The sequence below is a fragment of the Galeopterus variegatus genome, unplaced genomic scaffold (genome assembly GCF_000696425.1).
Source record: "Galeopterus variegatus unplaced genomic scaffold, G_variegatus-3.0.2 Scaffold317, whole genome shotgun sequence".
Classification (NCBI taxonomy): domain Eukaryota; kingdom Metazoa; phylum Chordata; class Mammalia; order Dermoptera; family Cynocephalidae; genus Galeopterus; species Galeopterus variegatus.
In genome coordinates, this window is record NW_007726428.1 from 52,114 (window position 1) to 62,500 (window position 10,387).

The 10,387-nt window shown below is 38.1% G+C and overlaps 1 protein-coding gene across 1 annotated transcript in view; it reads left to right on the forward strand.

The window, feature by feature from the left end:
* The first annotated feature begins 57 nt into the window (after window positions 1-57).
* Window positions 58-10,387, forward strand: part of OLA1 (Obg-like ATPase 1) — a 169,932-nt gene continuing 159,602 nt past the window's right edge. Inside the window, exons 1-2 of the mRNA XM_008567385.1 lie at window positions 58-141; window positions 1,330-1,430. Coding sequence (XP_008565607.1) covers window positions 1,330-1,430 — 101 coding nt within the window. The 5' untranslated portion in view covers window positions 58-141. The remainder of the gene's footprint in view (window positions 142-1,329; window positions 1,431-10,387) is intronic.

Sequence of the window (10,387 nt, forward strand, 5' to 3'; positions counted from 1 at the left end):
GCTTCCGCCGCCGTCGTGCGTGCCGCTGGGCGGAGGGGCCGGGCCTGCGCTCTCTCCTCCTTCCTCCCCGCCTCCGGCTGCCGGCAGGACCAGTCTCCCGCTGTTCCTGGGATCCCCGTGTCATCGCCCACCCAGAGCACGGTGAGGTCTCAGGGAGCACGCGTGCACTCTCCCTTTCGTCCTGGGAGCCTGAGCTCGTTGCTCTGAGGCCTGCGCCAGGCCCTGGCTCGGTGGCCAGGATGGGGCGAGAGCAGCGGGCGGCGTGGGATGTGTGGATGAATGAGGCGCCTTCGGACTAGGCCGCGCGTCCCGAGAACGGCCCGAGCCTTATCCCGGCGCGCCTGGCGAAAGCCTTCTCCGGGCCGGGACGGCCAGTGTCCCTGTCAAGAGGGGAAGCATGTTGGGTGGGGGCCTGCTTTGGCTGGGCGGCCGGCGACCCCTGGGCAGGCCAGAGGACTGGACAGGCTCTGCTCATGCAGCTGTTCTTTGGAGGCCTGGGGTTTGGCCGGGAACAGGTGTCAAGACCCTGAGAAGGGAGATTCTTGGCCCTCGAGGCCAGGGATCAGAGACTGGAATATCACTTAAGTAGCAGGGCACCAGCGTGGCCCTAGAAGGTACAAATTATAGCCAGAAGACGGACAGTTTTAGTTCCCAGCTTCTAAAATGTGCGATTAGCAGTCCTCGTGAGTTCAGTTTGCAGTAATAAAGTGGGATTAATTCTGCACGGGGGAGCTTGAAGCCGGAACTAGCAAGGGATAGAGAAAGTTTGAACTTGTAAATAAAAAGGTTTAATAGGTTAATTTATTGGAAATAACCAAAGTGTAGATTTCGGAGGTTGCTTACGAGGACTGATGAGCCGTACCTGCATTGCCAAATCTGGAAGGGACTTGGTTGGAAAGACCCCTATACCTGGTATGTGTGTATCCATGTGAAAAATGGAGTTATGGAAGAATGAAGAACAGGTTCCAGATAATAGAGGAATGGTTTAGTGAGAGATGACTTGTGGCTGGTGGTTCTAGTCTGGATGGAAGATTGGTAGCTAAATTTTAAGTTTATCTTTGATTCCTGGTGCCACATATTTTTAGATCAGCCTTTCTAGGACTTCTCAGGAGTGACTGCTTTGAGAACCATCATGTCAGATGTTTACAGACATTTTTTTCTTTTTGTTAAAAAATAAGGTGGATTTAGCTCTGTGGTAGTTTTGGATTTATATGTACAGTAGTTTTATTTTAAATCTTTTATTCAATGGTATATTTTATGTGATGAATGTGGTTTTGGTCCATGGCGATAGTAAAAAGTTTTGTTCATATGTTTGTTTTGACATTTCAGATGCCCCCCAAAAAGGGAGGTGATGGAATTAAACCACCCCCAATCATTGGACGATTTGGAACCTCACTGAAAATTGGTATTGTTGGATTGCCAAATGTTGGGTAGGTGGAATTCAGGGCTTTGCTTATTTTCATTTTGTAAATTTGTAATTTGTAAATATTGTATTTTGGGTCCTGTTGTAGAAATGGGAACCCCAGAGGTAATTAAATTTTAAGTTGAAGAAAACAAACTAGGAAGCTGAAATATTAATGTTGCAAAACTAGGCTTTAGTGTAGATGTATTTTATTTTTGGTTTCCTGTGCAGATATTATGTTGAAACTTGAGTTACTTATATTGCTGTTTTGCTAAACTCAGAGGAAAAAGCAATGAGAGTTGAAATACCTAGTTGAACCAGACAATCTATATTTATTTGAAACACTTTTGAGAGACACATAGTATTGTGTTTAACTGGAATTGGAGTAGTTTGAAATTGATTGCAGTACTGGCTGGCTATGTGTGGTACCTACCTAGGCTGGCTACTAGAGGCCGTGAGGTTGGATACTTTAGGAAAGTATCATTTTCCGAAGTTTGATTAGATTCTTGGGTGATCAGGGGTCAGGTAGGTGAATTTTTACTGGAGAAAGATGTGACAATTTTGAATTTAGTATTGGAACTTGTTAGGTAAAAGGGTTTCTATTATAAAGTGTCTAAATTGGAAAGTTGTGAGAGCAGAAATTTGAGTTTTGTAATGTCATAAAAATTAAAGTGAATCATATATTTTCAAATAAGACAGTGATAGGAAATATGTGGGGTTTATCATACAAATCTATACATATGCAATTAAATGTTCAAAGTCTGCTTTTTAAATTACTTACCCTTCTATTATAATACCTTTCACTAACTTTAAAATATAAAATATTTCAAAAGTGATTAGGGCCTACTAATGGGTAACAGATACAATATGGATTTACGAAGGTGACTGAGGGTATTTTGGGATCTGCTTTGGGCTTTTATATTGGTAGCAAGTAGAACAACCATGTTCTTCCATGTGTTCTTTGGAGTCCCTGTCATAAGAGATTCCTCAGTGAATGTAGCATGGTATGACCAACCAAGGCAGTTCTTAAAATCTTGTAATGTAAAAACTTGATCAAGTGTGGCTCTCCTAATTTCAGTCTTTCCTGGAGCTGGAGAGGTTTGCATTTTGAAGGGGTTTCCTGCTGTGATATAGTCTGCTTGCAAAGTAAGATTAAATAGAGAGTGGAAATATAAGCAAAACAAATAATTAAGCAAAGTACTGTAGGTTGCTATCAATAAACTTGAAAGCAAGATATGATCATTATGTATGTTGTGAGCTTTATTGCTCTAGTAGGGGAGACATGGTTTTTAAATATTAACATACTTATTTTTGAATTGCTGCAGTCAATGCAACTTGACTTCAAATGGGACTACTTTAAAATGGACCATCTTAAGTCTTTCCTGTAAAGCTTTTTAGCCATAGAGTGAAATAAAATCAGTGTATATGAAAATAACCAAGAAATATTTTACTATCCAGCATAAATATGCTGTTTATGTTTTTAAATTAAATACACTCCTTCCCCTCTAGTTTTATTGAGGTATACTTTACAAACAGTAAAAGTCACTCATTCAGTATAGTTTTGTGAGTTCTGGAAATTGTGTTTGGTTATAAACACTTCTTTTTGTAGAATGATCTTACGTTACCCAACTGTTCAGGCAGAGTTCTTTGTAAGCAACACAAATTCTGGCTATTTTAAGCAAGAAAAAGAGGTTTATTGGAAGGAAGAATTGAAGGAGATGCTGAACAGCCAGTCCTCAGGAGGGGCAGGAGCCAGGGTGGTGCTAGCAGAGAAGGGTCCATGTGGAGCTTTTTTAAATCACAATTATTATCAGTGTTTTAGTTATCTATTGTTGTGTAGCAAACCACACAAAAGATCGTGGTTTAAAACAACGACAATTTGTTATTTCTCACAATTCTGTAGGTTAGGTGGGTGAATCTTCTGCCGATCTCACTCGGGATCCCTCACGTTCAGCTGGGGGCTAGTCAGGACTGGAAGATCTAAGATGGCCACTCTCACAGGTCTGGGGCCTTGTCAGGGTTGGCTGGAAATCTGGACCACTTCGGTTATTTGTTATATGGCTTCTTTTTCTTTCCTTCCCAGTGGTCTCTTGATTAGGCTTCTTTACAGCCTGGTGGCTGGCTCCCACGAGAGTGGAAGTGTGGCAATGGCATAGCACACTTCCACCAAAATCTTTTGGTCAAAGCAAGTCTTGATATTGGCCCACAAACAAGGAGGGAGGGGAAATAGACTCCACCTCTTGATGGGAGGAGTGGCAAAAAATGTGTGGCTATCTTTAGTCCACTGCAATCAACTATTTCCCTAATATGGTTTGTGTGATGCCCAGGTGTTCCCTGGAGAAGTCTTCCTGGCTGACTCTTAGCTCACTTCTTGTTCTTACTTGAGAAGCTCCATACTTGGTTGCTTAAAGGAACTCACTGGAGAAAGATTATTCTCTAGGCTGCAAATATTGGTGATCAGAGTATTTTCTTCCTAAAGAGCTGATGAAGTTAAGCTGAGAGTCAGAGATTCCCATGTCTGCTGAATAGACAGATTAGCAAGATTTTTATTTATTTATTTTTATTTTTTATTTTTTTAAAAGATGACTGGTAAGGGAATCTTAACCCTTGACTTGATGTTATCAGCACATGCTCTTCAAGTGAGCTAACCGGCCTTCCCTATATAGGGATCCGAACCCGTGGCCTTGTTATCAGCACCACACTCTCCCAAGTGAGCCACGAGCCGGCCCTCAGATTAGCAAGATTTTTAAATACCTTTTTCGAATGTATGTTAGGGGCTTAATAAATAATTGACATATTTTTATGCATGTATTTATTTTTCCTGTTGATCAGATTTTCTTCAATATTTATTATAAAAACAATTTTACACATAAGAAAATCCACTGAATTTTTATATGTAATAATGTTTATTATATATACAGTATATATAAGAAACAATAAACACTTATGTTTAATCTGTCCCTGGAAAAATTATATTTTCTCTTTGGGCTGGCTGTTTAGCTCAGTTGGTTGGAGTGCCATGTTATAACACCAAGGTCAAGGGTTCAGATCTCCATACCAGCTGGCTAGCTGTCCCCCCTCCCCCAAAATATGTATATGTATTTTCCTTTTATGAATTCTTAACATTAATATCTTCTGCTTATGACTATTAATAATTTTATATTTTTGTAAGGAGTGCATGTATGAACTAGTTATAAGTTGTAACTAGATGTGTAAGTGAAGGTATAGGGAAGTGCAAATTGTGTATTTTAAACTTTTTTGGGGGGTCTTTAAGGCCTTTTTAAAGTTTGCTTTTGACAGAAACTATAGCAAAGGCAGTAGTGGTCTGATGATCAAAGCTGATACTCATTTTTTGTCCTTACCTTACTTAACCTCTCTGCCCTATTTGACACTGTTAGTAGTAATTTCTCACCTTTCTTACTGTTCCTTCAGTCTTTTATTCTTGCTACACTTCCAATGTTTTCTTCCTAATAATAGATTTCTGTTCTTGGCCACCTTTTCATTTATACATTCTCCTGGGCAGTCTCATCCTCTCCTGATTTTAATCATCTCTTGGCTTCCATTTTCTAAATTTATACATGCTGCTAAGGTTGCCTCTGAGTTGCTGACTCGTATATCTAACTGCCTTGAATATCTGCAGTTAAATGTCTCTACTTGGCATGCCCCAAACTGAGCTCATTTCCTCTTATGTTCTCTGTCTTGGGTAACAATTCCATTTTCCACCACAGTATTTAAGCCAGAGACTTGAGAGACTTATATTTGCATCTATTCCCCTCAATCGTATTTTTCTTTAGAGCACCAAACCTGGTGCCTAAATATCTCTGTGATTTATTTCCTTCATGTCTTCATTTTCACTTATTTCTTTATTGCAGAGGCTTAAGTGGACTGTCAGGGCATTATCTTTTTACAGTTTTATTTAATTCAAGTATAAATGTACATATCAGATTTTTACATATGAATACATCCATGTACCCACATCAAGATATAGAATGTATCCAGCACCACGGAATACTCCCTTGTACCCCTCCTCAGTCAGTACCCTCCTCCCCAGGATACCCATATTCTAACTTCTATCACCATAGACTAGTTTGCTTGATATAGATGGAATCATAATGTACTCTTTATGTCTTAAGTCAGCATCGTGTCTGAAAGAATACCCAATTTATTTACCTATTCTGCTGTTCATGGGCATTTGAGTTTCTCATTTTTTGGCTATTATGGATAAAGCTGTTTTGAACATTCATGTACATGTCTTTTGGTGTGTGGACCTAAGAACTCTTTTCTGTTTGGTGAAAGGATACACACATACTCACCCTCACATCCCACTCCAGGAGTTAAATAGCTTTAGTAGATACTGCCACACAATTTTCTACTGTGGTTTTAATTGTTGTGCATCCTCTCTAACATTTGGTATTATCAGTCTTTTTCATTATGGCCATACTTATGTGTGTAGTGTTTTCTTGTTGTTTTGTGTATCTCTGATAGCTTGTGATTTTGAGCACCTTTTCATATACTTATTGGATACCTTTTGTGAAAAGTCTTTTTTTCTTAATGATTAGGTGTTTTTTATTCTGGACATGATTTTTGTTGGATGTGTATTACAACTGTCTCTTTCTTTCTTTCTTTCTTTCTTTCTTTTTTTTTTTTTGTCTTTTTCGTGACCGGTAAGGGGATCACAACCCTTGGCTTGGTGTAGTCCGCATCGCACTCAGCCAGTGAGCGCACCAGCCATTCCTATATAGGATCCGAACCCACGGCAGGAGCGTTGCTGCGCTCCCAGTGCTGCACTCTCCCGAGTGCGCCATGGGGTTGGCCCACAACTGTCTCTTTCTAGTTTGCTTGACTTCACTTTAAATTAAAAACTTTTTTTTGAAGTAATTTCAAGCTTAAAAAATTTCACACTTGCAAAAATAGTTTAAAATATTTCTATACAACCTCTGCTTATGTTCCCTAGGTGTTCACATCTTCCATAGTACAATTGCTAAAACCATAGTGCAATTTCCAAAATCAGGAAGTAAACATTGATTTGCCAGTTGTTCCCATTAATGTCCTTTTTCTGGATTATCCAAACCAGGATGATATGTTGCATTTAATTGTTTTGTCTCCTTAGTTTCCTTGAATCTGGAACACTTTCTCAGTCTCTGTCTTTCATGTCCTTGACACTTTCGAAGAGTACTGGCCAGTTTTTGTGGAGAGCCCTCATTTTGCATTTGTCTGATGCTTCCTTGTGATTGAATTCAAGTTGTGTTTTGGGGCTTGGAAGTGACATGTGCTGTTAGAACATTATATCAGAAAGTACATGATGTTCATCTGTCCCATTACTGGTGATAACTGATCACTTGTCTAAGGAGATGTCAGATAAATTTCTTTACTGAAAGGGTTATTATTTCCATTGCAAGTAATAAGCATCTTGTGGGAGATTCTTTGAAATTGTGTACATATCTTGTTTCTCATACTTTTGCCCCCTAATTTTGGCATTTTTAATGATTCTATCTTGAAACAGTTAATATTGTGTTATTTACCAAATGGTGGTTTTAAAATTTCCATTGTTCCTTCTACATTTATAGAAGGAACAGTGGAAATTCTATTGTATAGAAAGAATTCTGTTGTAAAGAAGAGCTCCCCCACTTATTCATGTATTTATTTAAAATTTATTTATTTATCTATTTTTTAAAATTTATTTTGTCAATATACAATGTGGTTGATTATTGTGGCCAATTATAATTTATTTATATCAGCATTGATTCTTATTCTATTCTGTTGGTTATAATCCATTACTATTGTTATTTATATTGTTGTTCAAATTGCCCAGATTTGGCCATTAGGAGCCTTTATGTTCACTCATACTCTTTTTGATATGTCTGCTTTATTTTTTCAGTACTTTCTACTTTTTGGCACCACAATATGTTTCTGGCTTATTTGAACTCTCTCTGCCCCAGCCTTAGAATATACAATTTTTTTGTGTAGATATATGCTTTCGTTTCTCTGAGGTATATTCTTAGGTGTGGAATTTCTGGGTCATATAAATGTTTAACTATTTGAGGAACTGCCAAACTGTTCCAAAGTGACTGCTCCATTTTACATTCCCACCAGCAGCGTATGTCGGTTCTAATTTCACCATATCCTCTCTAACACTTGTCTTTTTGATTATAGTCCGGGTATGAAGTGATATCTCATTATGGTTTTGACTTGTGTTTTTTTGATGGCTGATGATATTGAGCATCTTTTTGTGTGCTTACTACATCTTCATTTTTGAAAGATGTTTTTACTGGATAGAATTCCAGGTTGACAGTTTTTCTTTTAGCATTCTAAGGTATCCTTTCTTTTCTTCTAGCTTTCTAATGAGTAGTCTGTTGTTATTCTTATCTTCATTCTTCTGTATTATGTATATTTTTTTTCTCTGGTTGCCTTTAAAATTTTCTCTTTACTACTGGTTTTCAGCAATTTGATTTTTATGTGCTTTGCTGTGGTTTTCCTTATGCTTCTTTTCCTTGGGATCTGTTGGGATTTTAGGTTTGTGAGTTTATGGTTTTCATTACATTTGTAAAATACTTGGCTAGTATTTCTTCAAATACTTTTTTGTCTACCTACCTTGCCCCCTTCCTGGGACTGCTGTTACATGTATATTAGTCCCCTAGATAGTATCCTCCTGAAGCTCTGATAATTTCTTTCCCTGATCTTTCTCCATGCTTCATTTAGATAGTTTCTATTGCTCTGTCTTAAAGATCTTTTCTTCTGTGGTATCCAGTTTGCTGTTAATCATATTTTTCATTTTAATTTTTTATTTTGAATATTATATTTTTCATGCAATAATTCTTTTTGGATATTTTTCATGTTTTTTACTTTATTCCTCAATGTCTTCATATTTCTTTTTATATCCTTCAGAAAATTTTAAAAAGATTTATAACTTTTATTTTAAGATCCTTGTATGGTAATTTCATCATTTGTTATTATTGGGTTCGTTTGTATTTATTGACTTTTATTGTGATTTTGGTGTATGTTTTCCTGCTTTTTTGCTTGCCTTGTAATTTCTTTTGGATTCCAGACACTGGAGTTTACGTTAAGTGCTGAATTTCATTGTTATTTCTTTAAAGAGTGTTGGACTTTGGCCTGGCATTTAGCTGGCATTTTGTGTTTCATTTTGATTGCTTTGAGGCTTCTTATTATATTTTCTTGTGATAGGTTCATAAGATTTTCTGTTGTGGTGCTACCTTAGCCCTAGTATTAAGAAGTGACCCTTTTGTGGACTCTGTCCAAATTCTCTTATATTATATGGTCTCTTCTCCACTCTGGTCTAGTACGAATGTGAACTATTTCAACCTCTGTGTGAGCCTGACAATTGTTCACTCTAGTGCTTTTGGGTGGTTCTTTTCCTAGCCTTGTGGAGATTGAATTTACTCATGTACATGAATTTACTCATGTACATTGAATTTACTCAGCCATGCTCTTTTTTTTTGGTGGCTGGCCAGTAAGGGGATCTAAAACCTTGACCTTGGTGTTATGAGCACCATTCTCTCTCAGGTGAGCTAGTGGCCAGCCCTCAGCCATGTTCTTGAGAGGATTCTCTGTACTTCTTCAGAGCCCTCTGTGCAGCTCTCACCTTTCTAGTATACTCTCATTTAAATTGTAGCTGCCTTGGCCTCCTGACTGTCATCTCAGCCACCTCTACTTGGCATGACTGCTGGGTTTTGTTAGTTCCCCCTCCCTGTACTATGGCTTTGAAACCACTTTTAGGCAGTAAGCTGGGACAATTGTAGAGCTTATTTCATTTGTTGTTCTCTCAGGGAACACAGTTTTGTGCTGCATAGGTCCTGTGTCTGAAAACTGTTATTTCATATATTTTGTTGGTTTTCTACCTGTTTATGGCGGGAAGGCAGTTGTCATAACAAAAGGGGAAGCAAAACCCCCCAATACCATTTTAAATCTTATTGTATACTTGTCAGCATTTCAGAGTGTCTGTTCTTTCATGGAAATTCGTGATTTGGGAATTATTTGCTTTCTCTTTTTAATATGTTCTAAATGATCTTTTGGACAACAGATCTGCTCTCCTATTCATTCTTTCCTGTTATTCAGCAGTAATCGTGTGCCTTAGCAGTACTTCTTAGATTAATTGACTTTCTTTCAAGTCTTTTAATTTTCATTTAGTTTCTTTTTCAGAATGCTAGTCTTATTGCTGTACCACCACATAATTTCAGATGCTCATTAATTTAGTTACTTTTTAAACTATTAACTAAACTATAGACTTTATTTGGATGTCACTAGTCTTCCTGTTAATATCCTTTGTCTTTTCCAGTGTAGAATACTGTATTAGTCCGTTTTGTGTTGCTGTAACAGAAATACCTGAGACTGGGTAATTTATAAGGAACAGAGGTTTATTTGGCTTATGATTCTGGGACAGCTGCATCTGGCATGGGCCTCAGGCTGCTTCTGCTCATGGCGGAAAGTGACAGGCAGCCAGCGGGTACAAGCAGATCACATGGCAAGAGGAAGCAAGAGAGAGAAAGGAGGTGCCAGGGTCTTTTAAACAACCAGCTCTCAAGGGAACTAACAGCGAGAACTCACTCAATACCCCTCTTCCCCCAGAGAGAACATTAATCCATTCATGAGAGATCCGCCCCCATGACCCAAACTGCCACATTGGAGATCAGATTTCTGTGAGTTCCAGGAGGACATTACATCCAAACTCCATCAAATACCCATGTTGCATTTAGTCCTTATGTCTCCTAAGTCTTCTCCAATCTGTGACAGTTTCTCAGTGTTTTATTTTTCATGACCTTTTAAATGCCATTTATTTTTGAAAAGTACTGGTCAGGTATTTTGTATAATATCTCTCAATTTGAGTTTGTCTAATGTTTTTTCCTGCTATGGACTTTTTTTTTTTTAAATTGTGGTAAGAAACACATATTATAAAATTTACCCTCTTAACCATTCTGATGTATACAGTTCAGTGGTGTTAACAACATTCACATTTTGTGTAACAGAGTT